A 24,370-nucleotide genomic window follows, 5' to 3' on the forward strand; every position below is an offset into this window, starting at 1 on the left:
TACTGTTTATTGTTTTGATGACCTCCATAAAATTAAATTTGGCCTAATAAAGATGAGACACCCTCTCATGACCTATCATCCAAACAGTCTGCCCAGTCTCATCAACATATATGGAGAGCTGAAAATCTCTAGATTACCCAAGGTGCAAGCAAACATAATTGTGCCCTTAAGGTATCTAAGGATGCACTTGACATGACTCCAATCGACTTGTAAAGTTCATGTATAAATTGACATGCTTTATTAACATAAGCAATGTCGGGTTGTGATTGTGATTTAATGCAAGGCACTAACTATACTCCGATAGAGAGTGCCATCATCAAACAGTTAACCTTCATATTTTGACAAAGATACATTCACCGTAGCAAGTTGACACCATCTTAGCTTCAATCATGCCGGCATGGTTTAGCACATCAAGAATATACTTCTTTTGTGACAAGACTAAACTATTATCTACCCAAACAACCTCAATATCCAAGAAATATGGTAAAGCACAAGTCTTTAATAGAAGTTTTTTTACCAAAATCATGAAATAATCTTTATACCTCATTAGCGAAATCATCAATAAAAATTATATCAACATAGATAAGCATGTATATAATACCTTCATGCGAGGACCTGATGAACAAAGAATAGACTGCCTTGGATTCTATGAATCTTAAGTTAACAAGATATACATTTATACAATCAAAACAGGCTCTAGGTGTTTGCTTTAAACTATATAGACCATGATTCAATTTGCATACATGGTTTTGAAAATTATTTACTTTAATAACCTGCTGGTTGAGTCATCAACACTTCTTTCAAAAAATCATGAATGAAAGCATTATTAACATCCAATTACTGTAAAACCCAACCTTGATGCAATTGACAGTATGGTTAGAATGTTAGTTGTTTTAATTATAAAATTATAAGTGTCAAAATAATCATTACCTTCTTGTTGACTATAGCCTTTAACTACAAATGAAAACTTATATCGAGTAGCCAACAACATACCTCTTAATCTTATAAATCCATTTCCATTAGCATATGTTCTGAGCTTCATTTGGAGGAACTAATGTCCAAATGCAATTTCTAATGATTTTTAGCAAAATGCTCTTTCTAAATATCATTCTACCACTTTTTATCTTGGACTGCTTGAGCATAGTCTTTTGGTTCTATCTCCTTGGTTAGCTCACTGACTATTGTCATGCTAAGAGGATATTTTAGCAAAAAAAAAACTTTAGGTTGTAGGGGCTTGTCTTGTGACTTGGTAACCATATGATGTGTAAGTAAACGGTGCAGGCTTTCTACTGAAAGTGTAATATCAAAAGTGGCAATCGACTCAGGGCTGGACCTTTGAATCTGTTCATGTCTGTCATCACTAAAATCTATCGAATTGCACCAGGAGAAACCGGATCAGGCTGATCTGATGCACTCAAATGTAATGGGTTAGTTTTTATAGCTTCATCGTGAGAGTAGTCAGTCAACACAAATTGAGGCACAGGCCCTAGTTCACCAAACTGATTGGAAGGGGGCAGTGCAACTAATCCAATATCTGATCTATTACAAGACTGAACTTGAGGACATTCTTGAGTCTTATTAATCCAGTTTGCCACCTTTACATTGATAGGCGGGTTGGTGTCAGGAAAATTGACTCATCAAAGAGAACGTGTCTTGAAATATAAACCTTGTCAGTGACAGGATTCAGTAAGCCTTTATAATTTATGCCATAAACACAAGGCTTATTAGACTTTGGTAGGATTGCAAAGAACCAAGTGCAGGTAACAAGTGCAACAAAAAATCATCGTGTATTCATAATTAGGCACTTTGTCAATTAGTTCGGAGGGTAACTTGAATCCAAGGTTTAGTATAGGCATTTTATTGATAAGATAAACTGCTGTTAGGAAAGCATCCACACAAAACCTTAACCCAGTATAGACAAAGGTCAACATACTTATACAGTCTATATGACAATGTCTTTGCTTTTCTCACCCATTTTTGATACCATGTTGATTCAAAAAATTTGTGAACATATCACTTAGGAAATCTTGATATGACAGTCGAGTTGCTTTTCAATTATATTCTTTGGGCACGTTTGGAAGTGAGAAAGATGTACAAAAAATGATACAAGGTTTTTTCAACCCTTTCTCAATCGAGAGAATTTTTTTTTAAGAGAGTTTTTCTAAAAGTACATTTTTTGATAGAAAACATTCGGTCAGATAAGTGGATGAATGTTTTCTACCAAGAGAAAATGGGTGATTTACACTCTCCACAGCCAATCTCGCCCAATGTTGTCAATATCAATGTGTATCAGTTAATACTTTTCGTATCAACAAAAAATCGATGCACATAACTCTTGAATCAGCTATTTTTAATAAAATTTAAAAAATATTTAAAATTATTTTTAATATTATTTTAATAGCTTTAACCCATGTCACGTTTTAATTGACATGTAATACTTTTAAATTATGTTTTGGCCATATCAGCTGATTCAGTTGAATCGTTGGCCAAATGATACAGGGCCAATATTGATACCGACAACATTGATCTCAACACCACCACCACCACCCACCATCTCCCTATCACCACCAACACCCACATTTTAGAAAACTGCTCTTTCCACTGATTTTTCGCCATCCATCTCACCACCACCACCACCATCACCCACCTCCCAGAAAATGTCAGAGAAGCTCCACCATTACCACCACCCACCTTCGCTCACCTTGTGCAAAACTGCCCTCCCCACCATCCATCGCCCACCTCCCCAAAAAATGATACTGGAGAAGCTCTACCACCAACCCTCACCATGATTCTTTACAATCACCGTTATCACCATCCACCACCACCCACCATCAACAACTTCTTAAAAAAACATATGGAAGAAGCTTCACCACTACCACCCTCCCTCTCATTTTTTTAATATTTTTATTTTATTTTTTTCATGATATTACAAACAAGTAAAAAAATTATTTTAAAAAAATTATCATATCAAAAGTTAGGCAAAATTTTCTTTTCTTATGAGAGTATTTTTTGCTTCCAATCTTAATTTTCAAAACAACCGAGTACATTAGTTTTTTTTTAACCAATGAAAATAACGAAGTAAAAAAGGAATGATTATCCACATTAAAAGAAAACAATAACGATAGCCTCCTCTTGACAAGACAAAAGGCGTGTTGAACCCAGCCAAGTCAATAAAACAAAAACAAACAACAAAACTGTTGGCCCAGTGTCATGGTCATGGTCTTGATTGAAAATACACACTTTTGGCTTTATCCAAACACTACTTGATACGCTCAATGGACTAAGCAATCCTTGCCGGTCTCACCGCCCCACGAACACAAACCCATCTACGGAAGATGGCTTGATTGTTGGGTAAAAAATTATAGATCTAAGCTTATTTCTATCAGACCCCAGCCAAATGATTCCATGCAATTTGTACCCGAAATCGACGTGAACATACCTGAATTCATTTAAATCCAAACCTTTGATACCTACCCAAATTCATACCCGAATTCTTTATTACCCAAAGCTTTTCTTACACCAATTTATTTGAAATAAAAAACATGGTACAAAGTATGGTTCTTTTTATCCCTAAATTTGAGAGAGGATCAAGTGCAAATGTAATTGCACACTTTTCTGTGATGCTACACCTGAATACCCTCCATCATTGTTTGGGGCCCACAGCTGATACGGTAGGTGATAAGGTACAGTTAGGGGGTGGCAAAATCTGACACGACCTGCCAACCCGCTTCTTACCCGGGTTCGGGTTTGGCTTAAACGGGTTCATGTCATAAACGGGTCAACTCGCCTAACCCGTTTATTAAATGGGTCGGGGTCGGGTTCGTGTTAGGGGGTATGCCAACCCACCAACCCGTTTGACCCATTTTACCCGAACCCGACCGGAAGCACGATGACAAGGAGGAGAAGTTTGAGCCAGTGGCCCCACCCGCGCATGTGGGGCAGATGCAGAAGGGGCTGGATCGGCAGCCCGACTTCCGACGATGACGCCGCTGACGAAGTGCAAGCTGCGGCTGCTGAAGCTGGAGCGGATCAAGGACTACCTCATGGAGGAGTTTGTCACCGGCCAGGAGCGGCTCAAGCCCCAAGAGGACAAGAATGAGGAGGATTGGTCGAAGGTCGACGACCTCCGCGGCTCCCCCATGAGCGTCGGCAACCTCGAGGAGCTCATCGACGAGAACCATGCTATCATCTCTTCCTCCGTCGGCCCCAAGTACTACATCGGCATCCTCTCCTTCACTGACAACGACAAGCTCGAGCCCAGCTGCGCCATCCTCATGCACAACAAGGTGATCAGATATCTTTATTTCTTTTTTTGTTACTTCTTCTTCCTCTTCTTTGATATCTAAATTAGCCCTAGTCTGAGTTGTCATAGTTAGGGGTTTTCTTTGGTTGGATTTGAGGATTTTTGAAGAGAGTTCAGGGATTAGGGTTGCATTTAGTAAATGGGGTTCCTTTTTTTGTTTAATTCTGGGGATGAACTAAAATAGATTTGAGGATTTTTACTGGGATCGGAATTAATGGAGCGTGAATTGGGATGAGGGATTTTGGTGAATGGAAAATTGAGGAACATTCTCGATTGTTTCGGGAAATTAGGGTTTTCCCATTGAAGTTGGGAGACGTTGGAGAATGTGGAAATGAGATTGAGAAGCAGGTGATTTGATTGGAAACTAGTCTAGCATTTGTTCTTGACCGGGTTCATGTTGAGGTATGGTGACCCGCCAACCCAATTGCCACCCCTAGGTACAGCAGAAAAATAAAAAGCATCTAATCCTTCACTAAATTTTGCAGATTTAGTAGTTTTTTTTTTTTGACAAGCATGCTTTGTAGTTAATATATAATGTTGCCAAAGGATGATAAGATACTCAATCCGAAAGCAGGTGTCCAGAACCCGACCCATTTATATTATACCTGATTCATCCTCGAGCTTACCCAAATTGTAATCCAAATCCAAAACAAGCTAAATTCGAACCCAATTCTAGACACGATCAAGAGAAAAAAAATCCTTCAGCTGGACAGCTAGGATCGACATAGGATGGAAATCACCACAGGACTGGATCCTTTTTACAATGCTCAGTACAGATCCAGTCGAGTTCCATCTTACATTCAATCCTAACTGCCCAATCAGCGGGTAACATTGGTCAATATTTTCACCTGAATGGGGGACTAATCCTAGCCATCCGGATGCTTCAGCTGGATGGCTAAGCTCGAGGTAGGATGGAACTCACAATTTACCAGATCTGGACTAATCCTAGCCGTCCAATGCTATGTACAAATGCGAACCCACAATTTTATTTATTATCAGACCCGAACCCATTAACCACCAAAATATCCAGTCAACGAATATTGAACGCACAACATACGCTTGAATAATCTAAGACCATCGACTCTTGTAAAACCACACAAACAACAATTCCGGACCATCGGATTTGTCAGATCCGACGCACTATTATTGTCTTCACACATTGGATGCCATTCAAGTCATTTCCATCACCATCTCACAAATGAGAGAGAGAAAGAGAGAGAGATGATGTTGCTGAAACCCACAAAAAGGAGATACAGGGGGGGCTTTTCTCAGCCTTCAAATCTACAATTTTTTTTTGTCTATTTTCTTCTTCATTACAATGTGCTTCTGTTGACGAAACAAAAAAGAAAAGCAGGAGAGATGAAACAAAACAGAACCAAATATACACAAAGTAAGCGCAGCACGAGACATGGGGACACCGAGACCGTGGTTCACCTGGGCTGCTGGATCACGCGAGGGCTCAGCTTCACGTTCACGATCTTGGGCGCCTTATCCATCACCACCTTCGTCTTCTCCACGACCATCAGACCCTCCTTCCACTTCAACGCGGCCAGCGACACCACATCCCTGCACTCGTTCCTCCTCCCACTCCCTGCAACCAACCCATCCACCTTCAAAATCTATTCAATCTCACCTAAACGAAAAAAAAAAAACTTTTTTTCCGTGAAATTTGCAGGGAAAACTAACTATAGATGCACTTTAACCTGATGCCAACGATTTTACCATGTTCAAGGTAGAGGCATCTAAACGATCTAACGCGTGATAATGCGTTATTTACAATTTATTTTTGAAAAATCGAAGGGGTGTGGGTGGGGATCCAAGAAAAGAAAGAAAGAAAGAAAGAAAAAAGTCATTACTTTGAAAAGCGTCAAACTCAGTTCCGATCTCGGCCAGGAAAGCGTCTCCTTCATCATCAACACCGAAATCTTCCTCCAGATCGAGGACGACATCCTCTTCCTCCTGTTGGTAGAACCTCTCTTCGAGCCAGTAGTCGCGGAAGCAGGCGGAGGACTGGATGAGGTCCCACCACTCCTTGGAGAAGTCCTCCACCGCCCTGTACGCCCACGGCACGAACAGCGGCGCGTTCGGGTTCAGCGAAGACGTCGCCAGCCTCGATATCACCTCCATCACCAACTCTCAAACCCAAACCAGAGAGAATACCACAACACAAAAGAATACCAAACCACCAACACTAAGTAAAGAGAACCACCCTTTGATCTAACCCCACAACAGATACGCTTTGGAGAGCCAGATATTTATAGATCAAAAGGCCTTCTTTTTTTTATATATATTCTGGGGGCATGAACCTTTTATATTGAGAAAATTACGTTTCTGGCCTCCAGTTTTGGTCCGTTGTTTCGAGTGAAAATGGAAAGAAAAGACCGTTTTTCTCTTTTTTGTTTTTTATTTGAGAAAATAAGTTTGGGAGAGTAAAGTTTCTTGCCAACAGAGGATAAGGTTTGGCGAGTGGGGTCCATCACCTAACCCCGGAACCAGTGGGTTCGAACTCCGAACGTGAAGCTTCTAACAAGGGTTGGTTAGCAAACCTGGGCGGTTCACCTTCACCCACAAAGCACAATGCTTTCAGGCACAATTGCCCCTCGGCCTGCTTTCGTTATATGACCAAAAAACCGGTGTCATTTATGGTTTTGGTAAGGGTTGTTTTAGTCAATAACTCTGGTCGGTTGAGTTTTTGTGCTTTTATTAACAGCGGTTTGGAAACCGTGTGATGCAACGCTTTAAGGGTACGAATGGTGAAGGGACACGTCTTCGTTCTCATCTCTTTTTATCAGACATGACCATGTGCGTGGTGGGCCCCGCACATAATTATTAATGCTTAAAGTGGCGATGGGACCGAGATGTGACCACGCACGCCGCACCCCGACTCAACCCGGCCGGATGTCCCGGACCCGGAGCACTAGGATGAATCGACTCGGAGACTCGGAAGATTCAGTTATTTATTGAATTCGGCCGGAGCCGGGTGGATCCGAAACATGAATCGGCTTAGGGTTCGGGGGAATACGGATCTCAAGAACCAGATGGGTTGAACAACGCGAAACCCTCTCCCTCTCTCTCTCTCTCTCATGTAGGCTGGGGGGAACTCGTAGTCAAATTTTATTGTTGGGGATAGCGGAGACGGGAAATTTCGTGCGAATTCTGGGTTTTCCCAAGAAAACCTTGAGAAAATATTCGTACGTACTTGTCAATAAAAATGCATTTATAAATATTAAAATGTCAAAAAAAATAGTTTTGCATTGATTAAAATGTCTAAAAAACCCATACCCTCTTGTCTTATTTTGGTAAAAAGTTTCGCAACTTGATAATTGAACTTGTGTCACGTGTCTTGGAATCCTCGTATAATTATGACATAGATACACACAAAAAGATAAGTTATTATATAAGATAACATATTTGTTAAGTAAGAAACTAATGAGCTAGAAATTATCGACTCAATGTGTTCAACATTGTTTGTTTGCTAAAGACCAAGCTTCGGATGGAGCTTTTTTAATGTAAAAATGTTATATTTTGAGTTATGATTTTTTCACATTGTGGACTGTAGAGTTTTAGATCCCTTTAAAAACTTAATTACTTGTCATAATCACGTGATTCAAAATAAGTTTCTTACTAAACAAACCATGTAGATCATATAGTAACATTTGATCTATCAAAAAAATAGATTTTTTTTAAAGAAAAGAGTTATATCTGCTCATTAGTAGCCAATATTTACCCACTATACAATATACTAAACATATATAAATGATAAAAAATATAAAATATTTTTAACACATTCAGATCATATTTAAAAAATAACATATTTTGAAAATAAAATCTCATTTCCTTTGGCATACTATAGGCATTGAAAATATCGCAATACAATTGTAATGTTTTCAAAATATCAACGGTATCTTTAATTTTGAAGTGAACCCTTGTCCACCTAATAAGATTAATGCAACTGCTTTTCTTAGTACAGACAACTTGAACAGGTTAACCAAATTGACGGGATGTGTAGCATTCATAATTTTTCAATAAACTTTTGAATAAAAATATGAGATATTTTTACGTAATTTCATCATATTGACCTCAAATACGAAATAAAAGGATTTCGCAGAGCCAATTATACTTAAGATGCATATATTCTTAAGGATATACGCTCAAAACATTCAAGAGTCATATCATGCTCATTAAGAAAAAATGATAGAATTCTATAGAGAAAATTCGCTTTTGTCTTGTTGAGATGAAGAGAATGGCGTACTTACTTTTTATTGTAAAAAATATCAACGAAACCTTGAAAATATGTGGGCCCTACATAAATATTTTACAAAAATCATAAATATCTCACAAAAATATCTTGTGGGTCAAACATAAATATCTCATAAAAATATATAGGTGGGCTCCATAGAAAACATATTTGTCCTTATCCAAAAAGGGTAGGAAGAAATCGAAAAGAAGAGCATACTTATCCCTTGGGATATGGCCTACACCCAACCTCTATAAATAGGACCCCCTCCCCTTGTTAGAAAATCATCAACCCCTCTCTCTAGCGTTCTCTTTCCTCTCTTCTCTCTCTAAAAAATGACTCGCTCTACAAAAGTGTTATTTCTCTAGATTTTTACTTTCTCTCTCTAGAAAAGAGCTATCTCTAAATTTTTTCTCATTTCTTCACACTAACGAGTTATATACGTGATGCTCTTGGTTGTGACTATATTGGATGTAAGGATGTGTTGGCCACGATCTAGAAGTACCTTTATAATTGCGATAAGCCACCTCTACCAAATTTTTGGTAAGTTTGCACATCGTTCTCTATTTCAAGTTATATTTATTGAAATAATTATCGTATATGGTGGGATTTTTCTTACCGTATACCTTTTTAAAACAATATCAGGTCATAGTTCTTGGTTCACACCCTCTAGGCCACCGTAAGCTTGTTTTAGTATTCACGCGCATACACTTAAGACTATTTTTTATATTTATAGTGAATTACATGACATAGGGTCACAATCCTTGGTTTACGCCCTCTAGGTCACAGCATGCTTGCTTCGGTGTTCACGTGTGTATCATTGCAACTACTTTTTTATTTACTATATAAATAAATAAATATATATATATATATATATACGTTCATTCATGCAAAGTACTTAGCCCGATGCATGCTTTCATTCACCGAGTCATGCTTTATGCACTTTACTTTGTCGTCACACTGTTATGTGCACAGACTCTTGCTTTACCCTATTTACTTTGTTGTCGCATTGTTATATGAATAAACTTCTATTTTTAATAAATATAAATGTGTTGTAACATGCGTAGACTGGTCCTATCGCTCAAAGTGATTCAAAAGCCTTGTCGCATTTAAAACATTACTTCACGAAGAAACCTCTATTGAAAAGGTTTCGGATTGGCACAAAACTACATTTACTTAAATATCCAAGTCACCAGCGTAAGGCCTAACTAAGGCCTAGGTTTTCAATAAATCATGAGAGATGCAATGTACGCACAACGGTGTGGATCTATCAAAAAATGAATGTAGCATTTTTTTTGCTAACAAAGATGTTGTCAACATTTCTAACAATGTGCTCTTCGAGCTAGAAAGAAACATAGCATTTTTCTTGTTAAACAGGAGAAATATTGCCAAAAACTCTGGCAAAATACTTACTTAAGCTAGTATGGATGTCACAATGATGGCCTCATTGTTGTAACCCTACCGGGATGACTCGTTTTATTTCTGCCTTCAAGGGCATCGTACTCGTAAGGGCCACTACACCAGAGTAACTTTTGTACCTTGTTAGGCCGATGCTTGTTACGACTAAGTATGTTTGAGCAGTCGATCAAAAGTGATCCTTGATTATGTATGCATCTGTAAACTACTGTTACAAGAATAATACTTATAAGCGTCGTTGTACTAGAGTTGGTTATCCACCTGCAATGGGGTGAAGCACTTGTGAAGGTTGTAGGCGCCAAAACTAATGTCTGCATATATATACAAACATAAGGATAGTCCTTGTCTACACGGGAATCGACCCATGCTTCAAAAAATTGGTTGGGTTTGGGTTCATATTTTCTTTGTGCATAATGCACTGGTTGCCTATGTAGTACTCAACATTCTAATAATAAAGATTATGATGAACCCTTTTAGGACTTACACTCATAGAGAAAGACAATGATGGTACCACATCGAGTAACATACTTTATCTTATGAACCAAAGATTTCATGTGGTCTCCCGGTCACTCGAAGGTTAGGAGGTTGGGTTATCTCTAAGGCCTAGGGGTTGACTCTACTACTGTAGTAGTAGGATACATCTGAACCAGCCTGACGAGGGTCTCCCAATAAAAAACTGCCGCCTCTCTATAGATAAAGTCACTCAAGCGTTTGGCATAAAAATATATAGCATAAGAAACACCCAAATGATTTTGTTTGACGCCGAAGTTAGGTTTTCTAACGTACTAGGGGTGAACTTATAATTATCGAAACAATACATTAGTCATAGGTACACTAACAAATGAATCAATGAATATACGTTAGTACTACTCATGTATCACCTTATATAAGGTACTGATCTCGGTATACTGTTGGATCGATTGGGTGAAGGACCTAAATTGTATCTGGAAAACTAAGATAGGCTCGAGGAGCTCTTGCTTCGGTCCATAGAATACCTATACACTAAATCATGGAGACTTGAGCTACGATGTTTTCAACTGTGATCCTGAGGTAACCTTTTATGTCTTCAACATATTATACTTGTTAGAATTGAAATGTTTTTCTACCTTACAAGGAATGGTTTTGACCCCATTTTATGGGAGATATAGGTACTAAACCTGCGCGTGTGATGCGGAACAGGGCGGCATCAAGATCTAAGGTTTCTTCAGGCTTCATTAGACATTTCATTTACAAACTCAGTTTATCTAATATTGTTTTATTAAGTAGTATTGTTTATAATAAATAACTCATTTTGGTCTTCTTAAATAAAATATTTTGGTGGACAATAAGTGATTGACCACATACCTGTGACCCGCCCTACATCTTCTAAAACTGACGACTAACTATCATCTATTTTTGCTGCTAAATTCTTTTCTAAATTTTGTTGTAAAGAAAAATAATAAATTATGAAATTTAGATAAAGTGTTGTTTTAGAAATTTAGGGCGTTACAGGACGTCACAAGTTTGAAACCCGCAGGGAGGATCCTTTGCCACAAGGTCGAAGCTAAGTATACTCCTCATCAATGAGCGGAGGGACTTCAAGGGTTTTACCAACCAGAGTCTAGCCAATGTGTGGTCAATTAAAGGAATGTCTTTCCTTGGCTTACTCAAATAATAATAATAAGCAATTAAGATTCAATTTTATAAAACTAAAATGATCTTAAAGAATCTCATCTAAGTGTCATTAAGAGAATATTTAGATACCTATTAGACACCTTGGACCTAGGTCTTTGGTATAAAAAAAAATATCCTTGTGAGCTTACGGCATGCTCTGATGCGGATTATGCTGGATGCAAAATAGATAGAAAGAGCTCGAGTGAAATATGCCAATTTCTTGGTTGGTGTTTGATCGCTTGGTCCTCCAAGAAACAACACTCCATGACGTTATCCATTGCTAAGGGTATGTGGCTGCCGATAGTTGTTCTGAAATATTGTGGCTTATGTATAAATTATGTGATTTTAGTAATAATTTAGATCATATTCTTCATTATTGTGACAATACAAGTGCATTAATCTTTTAAAAAATCTGATTCAACACTCTAGATCTAAACATACAGAAGTTAGACATCATGCACTACATTAGAGACCATGTAAGTAAGGGTAATATAGAACTAAGATTCATTGACACCAATAAATAATTACATCTTTACAAAACCCTTAAACGAAAATAGGTTCACTACAATGAGAAGAGAGCTTGGAATGTGTAGTTTTTTGTGTAAATTCATGCTACTCACTTTTGTACTCTCAAATGAAAATCTTTCTATTAACAATTGTGTGAATTCTATGAAATTATTATGATGAGTTTATGAGATTGATTTCGTTGCTGAATTTGCTTAATACTTGCATAAAAAAAGGGCCAAAAAAGAAATTTGTTAAGGTTATAGGAAAATCATTGGTCATTTCCCAAATTTATTTAGATTTTTTTTTGCATATTCACCTGTTTTTTAGGACTCTAGTGTGCTTGAGTCGACCCGCCTCAATTCTCCATATTGTCATTTCTTGGACTCGCGTTAATGCACCAGAGAGTTGACTCCTCTATTTCAACAGTCGACTTCTTTCAGTTTTGTTTGCCTTGCTACCTTTCCCTAAGAGGTCAGCTACTCGAACGAAAGATCTTGTGGACGTAAGTCATCCATGGCCGAACAACGTAAAACCATCTCTCTCTCTCTCTCTCTCTCTCTCTCTCTCTCTCTCTCTCTCTCTCTCATTTTCACCAGTTTGATCATATGCTTTTTTTTAATAGGGTATTAGAGCGTGTTCATCTCCTCCATCCACCACTGCTACTGTGTGTTGCTCATGAGGACTTAATTTACTCATCATCATCAACTTAAAACATGTTATAGATTTTGTTCACTGGACCAGGCCCCTGCAATCGCCCATACCTCTAGACAGACGCTTTCACTACTGTTCACTAGATCAAGTCCCCGCAGTCGCCCATGCATAGTTGGTATCCGATCTGATCTCCTTCATCGGCTGCTTCTTGAAGGTTAGATCTGTTCTTCCCTCTATTGGTTTATCTTCACCATGGCTGAGGACCTAAACTAGATTGGCCAACACCTAGTCTTGATTCCAATATACAAGAAGTCATAGTCCAGGAACAAGCCAACCCGAGCCTTGAGAATTAAGATCACTTCCATTCTTCTAAAGCCATTTAACTATTTATCTTGGTCGAAAGTTGCCACCTTGTACCTCAGCAGCAAATCCAAACTTGGAAACGTGAATAAAAAAAAAACTAGGTTATGTAAACCGGGTAACAGATACATGAGAACATTCTACCCAACTACGAATTATCTAGGAAAATAGGAACTAAATCTAAAAATACCTAAAAAGTTCAAGGAAATTACTGAAAAATAATCAAAAACTACAAGAAATTAACAAATAAACTAAAAAGTAGCTGATTTCAATATCTTCGTGACCCCATTCACAAAGATACCGCCAATATAAATAGATGAAACTTTTCTAATTCTAAATTAAATAAAATACCTATTTTGATAACTTCCTAAAAAGATAAAAGTTATCCTAGAATTTTGGATCAGGTACAAGATCCAAATACAAAAGATTTCAAATTAAAGAAAAATATCCAAAATTTAAAACAGATCCAAATGGATCTCTTATAGACCTAGCTAGATTCTAGTTGCTCCACTCCTGCATCATTCTCTCCAGGTTGGAGAATTAAGACTTGCCCAATATAGAACTATATAGCTTTTTTGCTCTAGAAATTATGTAGACCAAACAAAATCTGCTCCAATATGTACCTGGGAGCCTAGAATGTTCTTCCTGAACCATTCTAGTATGGGAAGTGGCAAGTCTGCCAAAGCCGACATAAATCCCCCATCACGTCTTGTGATTGATGGGCCCGCAACCCATACTTGGTCGAAGACCCACGAAATAGAAGAGGTGACTCACTATTTTCGTAGTTCGGAACTCATACACTTGGCAGCTCAATGCTTAAGCAAGAGTGTGCATTTCATAGATGTAGATTCTGAGGACGAAGAGTCTGGTCATGCAGAGTCGTCTGGAGAAGGGGAGGTAGATAGGTATGTTCATGACGATAGAGAGACTATTGAGATTAGTCCTGAGGATGTTGGTTCTATCTGACATGCCATGATTTTTTCTAAATCTTCTCGAACCAAAAACTGGTTGAGAAATAATATTTTTCGCATGTGATGCAATTGTGAGGGTTACTTATGAGATGTCATTATCGATAGTGGTGCATGCGAAAATATAGTTTCTTCTATTGTTGTGGAGTTGCTCAAATTAAAGACCAAAAAACATCTTAAACCATACCAGATGTCCTAGTTTAAAAAAGGAAATGAAGTTTCAATTACTACATGTCGCCTAGTTATGTTTAACATGGGACCTCATTACTTGATGAGGTGTGGTATGACATCAGCCGCATGGATTCATGTCATATTCTATTAGGCTGCCCATAGTAGTTTGATACAAAGATGTTGCATCTTGGTGATAAGAATATTTATGCTCAATGACAGAAACATCAAACTCTTCCCTCTTAGAGAGTCTTTTCAATCTAGTATTCCTAAGTTAATCAGAGAAACTGAGTTGAATAGCCTCTCTTACAAGGAGTTTATAGAGTCTTGTCATGAGGATGACTATGGCTTAGCCATTGTGCTGAAAGAGGTTTGCATTATGGTTCCCGATGTCCCTTGTATCGTGTGACTTCTGATTACTGAATATTAGGATATCATGTCAGATGAATTTCTTGATAGGTTACATCCTTTTAGATCAATCCAACATGCAGTTGATCTGATCCTAAGGTGTAGTCTTCCCAACTTGCTTGTGTATCGTATGAATCCCAGTAAGAGTATTGAGTTGCAGCGACAAGTGAAGGAGCTTCTGTGCAAGGGATTTAGTCACTAGAGTTTAAGCCCATGTGCAATGCCAGCTTTGCTTACCCCAAAAAAGCATGAGAGTTTACATACAAAGCACATGTTCGGGGGTCTCAAAGAGCACCAGGTATGTAAGCATGTGTGTCTCATATCTCCATGTTTGTCGGCAATAATTAGCATTGGAGTTTGATGCGATTGCAAAAACTTAAGTACCCTCTCCTCCATTGGTGCCAAAAAAAATGACGATTCTTAAAAATGAGTGGTTGTAAAGACTTAAGTGCCCCAAAGATGATTATTTAAGACTCAGTCTCTGCACTGCAGGATTATCTGAGAAAGAAATCTCCCCTGGAGGAGGCCATGAACATCAATCCTCTCACTCTCTCTCTCCCTTCTCTTTCTGCTTCTATGCACATCCAAAAGAAGAACTTACATTGCTTCATCAAGCACCGGCTAACCTGCACATTGACTGTTATGAAGCCTGATTCAGAGTTTTTACCCTTACAGGAAGAGGGTTTGGTGGCTCCTCCCAGCGTGGGTAGCATCATTCAACTAAATGAGTTGTAGATCCTGATTCAAAGTTTTTATCCTTACAGGAGGAGGGTTTGGGGGCTCCTCCCAGCGTGGGTAGCATCATTCAACTTGATTCATTGTGGAGCCTGATTCAGAGTTTTTGCCCTTACAGAAGAGGGGTTTGGGGGCTCCTCCCAATGTGGGTAGCATCATTCAACTTGAAGAGTTGTGGAGTCTGATTCAGATTTTTTACCCTTACAGAAAGGGGGGTCTGAGGGCTCCTCCCAGCGTGGGTAGCATCATTCAACTTGATGAGTTGTCGAGTCTGATTCAGAGTTTTTGCCCTTATAAGAGGAGGGTTTGGGGGCTCCTCTTAGCGTGGATAGCATTGTTCAACTTGATTCATTGTGGAGCTTGATTTAGAGTTTTTGCCCTTATAGGAGGAGGGTTTGAGGCTCCTTCCAGCGTGGGTAGCATCGTTCAACTTGATTCGTTGTGGAGCCTGATTTTGAGTTTTTGCCCTTACAGGAGAGGGGTCCGAGGGCTCCCCCCGGCACGGGTCCCGGGTGTCGTGGTCAAAAAATGCACAGGGTATCGTGATGAGAAAGACATATTTTTGTTCCAAGCAAGGTTGGAAGAAATCAATGGAAAATCCAACAAGGAGCATGCCAGAATCAAGATGTGGATGTCAAGCGAGAATGGTGTTGTGCAACTCAAATAACACAAAATAATAAGGATCTGATTTTTAGTTAAAATGAGGAATGAAATGACAATAAAAGTCGCTGAAAATTTATAGAAATAAACTAGACTCAATAACGAAGACAACATTTTTTACGGATTTGGAATATGACCTTCGGTTAGAGAGATATGGCCCTGACAAGTTGATTCTAATTTGGGTAGCGATTTACAGCGATTTGCTTACTGAATAACACTACAAATCGCTATAGCGATTTGCGGGAGACACTACAAATCGCTATAGCGATTTGCGGAAGACACTACAAATCGCTATAGCGATTTGTGATTTGTAGTGTCTTCCGCAAATCACTACAGCGTTTCGTTGGAGACCCGAAAATACTACAAATTATTGTAGGAAAGCCCGATAATACTATAAATCGTTGTTGGAAGGCCCAAAAAAAATTGGTCCGGAGGGCACTGCCCCCCGAGCCCCCCCCCCCCCCCGCCAGGGGCGGCCCCCCCTGGACCCCCGCCGGGGGGGGGAGCCCCCGGACCCCCCTCATGTAAGGGCAAAAACTCTAAATCAGGCGCATAAGTAGAGAGAGAAGGGAGAGAGAGTGAGAGGCTTGGTGTTCATGGCCTTCTCCAGGGGGAACTCTTTACCTCCCTTGATTTCTTCTCTAAAGAGAGAGGGTTTTACAGTGTTTTACGAAGAAGGAAGAAGAAGAAGATGGCGATGGAGCAATGTAGGATCGTCTGTTGGATGTGCACAGAAGTAGAGAGAGAAGGGAGAGAGAGTGAGAGGGTTGATGTTCATGGCCTTCTCCAGGAAGAACTCTTTGCCTCCCTTGATTTCTTATGTAGAGAGAGAGAGGGTTTTACAGTGTTTTACGGAGAAAGAAGAAGAAGAAGACTTTGAAGAGTCAACATCATCCTCGACTTTCTGGATGAAGGACATGTTTGTCCTTTTTTTGAACAAAGAAAGAAGAAGAAGACTTTGAAGAGTCAACATCATCCTAGACTTTCTGGATGGAGGACATGTTTGTCCTTTTTTTGAACAGAGAAAGAAGAAGAAGACTTTGAAGAGTCAACATCATCCTCGACTTTCTGGATGGAGGACATGTTTGTCCTTTTTTTGAACTGTTTGTTTTTTCTTTTTTGAATGAAGGACATTTTTGTCATTTTCTCAAACCATCACTTTATGAGAAGAATAGCAAGAAAGGTACTTAAGTCTTTGCAACAACACCAGAGTCTAATGCAAAGTTATGTCAACATACACGGGAATACGAGCCCCATGTGCTTGTATACGTGGTGCTCATTCAAAGCCCCGAACACAGACGTGGGATTCAGTGAATCATCGGGGGCGAACATACACCACCCTCTTGTTTACATATGTGTATCGATAGTCGAGTGACCAACATGATAACTGTCAAATATCGATTCTCGATTCCTCGGCTAGATGATATACTTGATCTACTAGCTGGTTCAATGATTTTCTCAAAGATTAATTTAAAGAGTGGCTAACATCAAGTCTGCATTCGCCAAGGAGATGAGTGGAAAACATACCTCGAATCAAGTCTGCATTTAAAAGGGTAGGCTTTGAATAGGGTCTATTCATGATAAAAAAATAGAAGAATTTATTTTTAAACCCTTTATTTATTTTTTATTTATGGAAACCCCCTATAAGGGAAAACCTCTCTTTCATTTTGGGACTTTAAAAAAAACATAGACCCCGAATTGGGGTCTGCGTCCATCCTCAAGAAGGTAGAGTGAAACAAAAAAGAAAAAAAAAACTATCAAAAGGTGAAAAACCTTTATTTGTTTTAAGAGGCAGACCCCTCTTCACACAAAAAAACTGAAAAAAGGAAAAGGGTTTTTTTCCTTTTTCTCTTTGATTGACAATAAATGTTTTTTTCCAGAGGGTCGCCTATACCTGGTGACCTCTCTTCATTGAAAAAAAAACACACAAAACTAGAAAAAAGAAAGGGGTTTTTCTCTTTGCTTTTCGATTAACAAATTTTTTTTTACAGAGGGTCGTCGGTATCCGGTGACCTCTCTTCTCTAAAAAAAACAAAACCGAACAAGAAAAAAAGGGCAAAAGACAGATTACTTGTAATTTTTTTCTCCTCTTTTTCCGTCACTGGCACGTCACCACCACTATTGTTATTTGTGTTTTTTCGGTGACCCAACTGGCAAGCCGAACGAGCTGGTTGAACAAAACCCTCATCGCCATTTAGAGGAAGAACAAATTGTTTTTTTTAGAGCTCCACCGTCTTCTTTTTTTTTCAAAATTGCTTTTTGAAAGGTCGAATGCTTTATATGGGTTAGCAGGTAACATTACGTAACTGCCTCTGTTGTTTTTCGTTAATATTGATCAAGTCCATGTATTTCATTGTCACTTGTTCAATACTTATCTTATAAATAGTGTATATCGACAGTCGATTGTTAATTTGTATCAATTTATGTGCAGCGCGAGGTTCGAGCTACAAGAAGTAATACAAGAAATTAGGAAGTCACTATTGCAGCATCTTTCAGGACGGGTCGCTCAATGAAAAAAGTACTTGAAGGAGGTGTTGGATAGATTATTGTCTTCATTCATGGTATGCAATCGTTTATCATAACTAATGTGTTTCATATTTAATTTTTTGTTATAGTCATGTGTGTGTTAACTTTCTGAAAGTATTTGTAGGCTTCACATCGCTTCACGATTACGAACAAGGAGATGGACGCGAGGGTAGGGTGGCAGAAGGTGGTTGTCAATCGATTTGCCGACATGCTACATAATATGAAGACTGCAACAATAAAAGCAGCTGGTAGGATAGATGATCCACTGCAGTAGAAGGGTCATGACCCTTCTACTATCATGAGAAATTATTGGGAGGGAATGTGAGACAAGTGCGCGAGTAATGAATTTCAAAACCGTTCGGCAAAGGTTGTACAAAACCGAGCAAAGATGCCTGATGCTCATCTAGACATAGGTGGATCTAGAACTTTTGGGAGCCACCAGAAGAAAATGGTAACTCATCAATATATATTATCAAATTTATAAGTATTTCTGCAAGGATGTGTTTGTTGAAACACATAAATGTAAGGGCATGAGAGAGTTTGTATTAGAGAAGGCGAGAGCGACATCAGTATGTATTTATTATATTAATAAACATTGTAATATATAAGTTACTATGAATTACATTATCATAAACATGGTCATTTTTAATTATTATTTCATATTATAATCATTACTTTGTAGGAGTCATACGAGCAGCAGATGGTAGAGCGATATGGCGATGACTCCACTCAGCATCTGCCTTTTGATCCTGCAGCATGGGTGACTGCAATCGGTGAACCCAAAAAGGGTCATGTGTTCAAGTTTTGGAGTAACATGAACACTACACCAGTTGTTGCCTCCTGTAGTCTAGGGCTCTCAGAGTTCTTCTTCCAGCATCAACTCCCACCGTCTGATTGACCCTGCTGTGTCTTGGGATGGTGTATGTCAGCGTCTTGAGGACAAAATATATGACTTTTTACATGAAGTCATTCCCAACCTTGTCCATAAATAAGTTGTGCAACTTTTTTCTAGACAGAAGAACTTCGTCTGAATTCAACATGAGCTTCGGTGCCCGTCAGGTATAAAGATTCATGTAATTTGTTTCATGTCGTTAGATTTCAAGCTAGTATATGAATGATTGAACACATATAAGCATGATTTCATCACTATAAAATTTTTTGACTGCCTTATAACACATATGTGCATGATTGAATCAATATAAAAGTTTTTTGACAACCTTAAACCACATATATGCATGATTGAATCACTATAAAAGTTTTTTGACTGCCTTAGAACACATATGAGCATGATATTAGCATATATGAAAGTTTTTTTACTGCCTTATAACACATATATGCATGATTGAATCAATATGAAAGTTTTTTAACAACCTTAGAACACATATATGCATGATTGAATCACTATGAAAGTTTTTTGACAACCTTAGAACACATATAAGTATGATTTCATCACTATAAAATTGTTTTACTTCCTTAGAACACATATATGCATGATTGAATCACTATAAAATTTTTTATTGCCTTAGAACACATATATGCATGATTGAATCACTATAAAAGTTTTTTGAAAACTTTAGAACACATATAAGCATAATTTCATCACTATGAAAGTTTTTTTACTTCCTTATAAAATATATATACATGATTGTGATACATAATACATTTATTTGACAGCCTTATAAACATTATATGCATGCGTGAATCACTGTGACATTTTTTTGACATCCTTAGAACACATATCAGCATGATTGAATCATTATGAATTTTTTTGTTAGTCTTAGAACATATATCTGAATTTTGTTATTGTCCTTCACTTTATTGCTAGTCTATGTGTCATTCAGCCATTTACTTTGATTGCATTAGATTAGGTGCATTGCATATAATTTATTTCATTATATTTTTTTTATCAATACTAACATTTCGGTTCTCTTGTAGGATGCTGGAGATGATCAGCGTAGAGGAGCTGATGGAGGCATGCATGGAGGGGCAGATCGAGACAATGAAGAGGATGATGCCCCGAATCTTGGCGAGGATTAGATTCATTTGTTTAATTTGTTTCACGTACTTGTAACTAATTAAAACTTAATAAAGACTGTAGAGTAACTTATAACTTGTGTTAAATTTGTTTCACCTGCTTTGTATATGTATTTTTTATATATACTTTATTTTTTATACACAGGTTATATAAATTATATAACGAGAAATTTTTCTTGATATTTATATTTCAAAAAAAAAATACATTTTTTGGAATCAGGCCTTAAACTATGACTTCAGGCACTCCTTAAAAAATGGTGTATCTAAAAGATTCAATAGGACCCTTCTTGACATCGTTAGATGCATGTTATCTAATACTTCATTACCCAAAGTATTTTAGGGAGAAGCAATACATACAACAACATATGTTTTAAATAGGGTTCCTCTTAAAGCTATTGTCTCTACACCTTATGAATCATAGACATGAGGTAAACTCGATATCAGATCTATAAGGTGTATCTTTATTGGAGATCCCAAAGTGTAATACCCATAATTTTTTAAGAAATTTTTATAAATTTTTGTAATTCTTTTTTTGTGTAATAAGTCAAAAATAATTATTTGAGTTAAGCCTTGTGTTATAGGATATGTAGGACTTAGAAAAGGTTTTATAAGTGTAAGAAGTACACCCACACGTTCAGGGGCCTCCTTAGCCCTAGTAAATCTTCCTTCTTCAGAAATTATTTTTGAAGAATTCAAATTATCTTTAGAAAAAAAGTATACATAATAAATAATTAATATATATATTCAAAAATTTCATAGAGGACATGCACCTACCTCAGAACCTCATTAAATTTCATTTAGTATCATTTCATTTAATTGTACATTTGAGTTTTGAAAGAAGTGAATTTCAATTTCAAATTAATTAAATAAGGATTTATTTAGTGGAATGGAACTTAGAACTAAACTAAATTTTATAAAATTTTAGGAGTATGTGGCACTCTAATTTAAAACTTTAAAATGGTAAACATAAAATAAGGCTTTAAAAATCAATTTAAAACAAAACTTGCCAAATACCAAGGCAAGGCCTTAAGGTCAAAACTTTTCTTTTTGCAAGTTTTGGTCTCCTTAGAGAGAGGTGTCCCCTTCTAGAGGATTCTAGGAGGGGGTGGGCTGAACCAAAAAGAAATAAATAGAAACACATTGGGAAAAGGAAAGAAAGAACAAAAAAAGGCAAGACTAGTCAAACTTGCTTGCCAAGCAAGCAAGTTTGACCTTTTCAATTTGGAGGGGAGCCAACCCCATGAGGTCGACCAACCCATGTGGCTTGCCATGTATATAATATAGTGGGTAACCTAGGTATGAAATAAACATTAAACCCTAAGCTAGTTAAATGAAATACAAAAAAATTAATAATAAGAAACAAAAAGGGAAAAGAAAGGTTGAAAAAAATTATAAAATAGAAAAAAAAACCTTGAATTAGATCAAGGGTTGAGATTAACTCATCCCTTAACATTCCCTAACTCCTATAAAAGCAAGAGCCCCCCCCCCCCCTATTTGCTCTTTTTGAGATTTTTATCTCTTTTGCTTCCCCTTCTTCACTTGCTCCCTTGATTCTCCTCTTTTCCTCCTCTTCTTCCATATGTTTTCCTTGTGCATCCTTCCTTGAGTACACTTATGTATGTGTGAGGGGCGAAAGAAAATTGTTGTGAGGTGGTTGCAGTCGTTGGCTGACCGGTTCATGCTTGGAATCCAATTTCGCACGTGTAGCAGTCATTTTCACCAAAGCGGTAGGGGGTTCTATGCTCTACACGTAAATTGAAATTCATTGGCATGAATTCCTTCAATTTTTCATAAAGACAGACCTTAAACCATGCCTCCTATAGATGATAGAAAGAAGGTTTTCAAAAGAAAACCCCTCTCAAAACCAATTTTTCTAAAATTGAGTTTGAAGACTCAATTCAAACCTTGACAAAAAAATACTTAAAAAGATGTTTATGAAGAAAATTTAATTTGAACCTAAAGGAAAGACGTTGATTTTGATTTTCCTTAGAAGAAATCAATTCACCATCAAAAGTAGCCAAATTTTTTTATTAAAAATTAAAAGAAAACGTATATGCATGCTATCGATTTTGTCAAAAATTAAATCCATAAATTTCAAAAAATAAATGTATTACTTAGTTGTTTTCCTGAAATTTTGTTTAGAAATAGTAAATTATGTTCACGTGAATGTACTGTAAAAATTTGCATGATTTTTATTGCTTTCATCATAGAAAAATACATGTTTCATGCTATCAATTTTCTCATAAATGAATTCTGTGATTTTTTGAATATTCACGTAACATCTAATTGCTTTCATGCAAATTTTAGTTAGAGATTGTAATGGATATTCATGTGAATGCATGGTGAAGATTAACATGATTTATTATTTTAGGTTATGGAAAAATTTTATGTTTTATATATGTTATCATAAAATTTATCGAAACTATTTTTGAGGAAATAGGCGTCAGCTGTTTTCCAGCCCAACAGTTGCGAAAACAAGATTCATCCCTTGTAGATTAGTTTAAAGTAGCGTATTGTGTCTTCAAATTTTTTCTTAATGAGTTTATGTAAAAAAAATCAGAAATACGAATTTGGGTGGCCTGTTTTGGGTTCATCTGAATGCATATACCCGTTAATATGTATTTTTGGCCTGACATCCAACTAATAAATTGCTCGTATCTCTCTCATTCGGAACATTTTAATGAGCGGTTTATTGTGTTGAAAAGCTAACAAAAATTTATAGCTCTATAAAATTTTGAGCTTTGTTCATGGACTAAGCACTGTTTTGTGACAGTCAGAACAGAAAAGTATAGGTATGTACCAAAATATTTGTAACTCTCTCATACGAATGAATTTTTATGAATAGTTTACGACATCAAATAGTCGATAAAATTCTCTATAAACTGTGAAAAAATCAGCTTTGCCCGTTGACTGAATTTTTTTTTAGTCTTTGTAATAGTCGGATAGAGTTGGGTTTTTGCAAGTTTAGAACCGGGTTAGGAACTAGCTACTGAATACTTGCATAATTTATGTATTGAAATGCATGATTTTACGAATGAATGTCAGATTGTGTATGCACTATCAAAAGCTAATTTTTTACAGGGAATTATACGCCCACCTATGGGGTATGAATCGAATGCTAAGCGAAGGAATAAGCTTGCCTATATGGCTTTTCGCTAATTAAGGAACCATAGTATCTATTTTGTGAACTTAATGGCAAATGTTAAAAGGATTATACCTGTTGTAATTTATGTTCATATGACTGCCATGATGATGATGTGAATGTATGGATGCATGCAATAATAAAAGAAAATTCATCACATTGTTTATGCATATGTGTATCTGTTTGCAAAGAAAGAAGTATGAGCATGTTGTCGAACATAATATGTTTCAAAATATGCATTCATAGGCCTTGAAGTGGTGAAATCCCTTTAGTAGATTTTTATAAGGTGTTGCATGTAAAATATTTAATTTAAATAAGTTAAACATGTAACACTAAAAAAAGGTGCTTGCAAGGAGAGGGCAAGTGGTACTTACAGCTTTGTGGAAATATGTTTTGAGCACGGAAGATTGCTCTTCTCCAACCATGAAGATAGGAGAAACATCTATAATAGACGACAACGTAGAAAAAAGAAACTCATGAGTGGAAATCTGATGCATCAGGATGATGGTGTTGAGATCACTCTCTCGATACGCTCATTCCTCACCCATAGGACTGGTGAATGGTATTCGGTCAAGCCAAAGCCACTTATGTTTGAAAACACT

At 37.3% G+C, this 24,370-nt stretch overlaps 1 protein-coding gene and 1 pseudogene across 1 annotated transcript; one reads left to right on the plus strand and one right to left on the minus strand.

Moving 5' to 3' along the window:
• Positions 1-3,980: 3,980 nt before the first annotated feature.
• LOC149839402 (26S proteasome regulatory subunit 4 homolog B pseudogene) lies at positions 3,981-4,346 on the plus strand (annotated as a pseudogene).
• A 1,220-nt stretch (positions 4,347-5,566) lies between these two features.
• LOC149839403 (protein EARLY RESPONSIVE TO DEHYDRATION 15-like) lies at positions 5,567-6,539 on the minus strand. The gene is made up of 2 exons (XM_090002525.1): positions 6,160-6,539; positions 5,567-5,894 (listed from the first exon to the last, which is right to left on the minus strand). The coding sequence occupies exons 1-2, from the start codon at positions 6,428-6,430 to the stop codon at positions 5,734-5,736; spliced, it is 432 nt and encodes a 143-aa protein (XP_089858651.1). The 5' UTR covers positions 6,431-6,539; the 3' UTR covers positions 5,567-5,733.
• Between the last annotated feature and the right edge of the window lie 17,831 nt (positions 6,540-24,370).

Source organism: Nuphar pumila, chromosome 4, assembly GCF_984573655.1.
Source record: "Nuphar pumila chromosome 4, dmNupPumi1.hap1.1, whole genome shotgun sequence".
Taxonomy (NCBI): domain Eukaryota; kingdom Viridiplantae; phylum Streptophyta; class Magnoliopsida; order Nymphaeales; family Nymphaeaceae; genus Nuphar; species Nuphar pumila.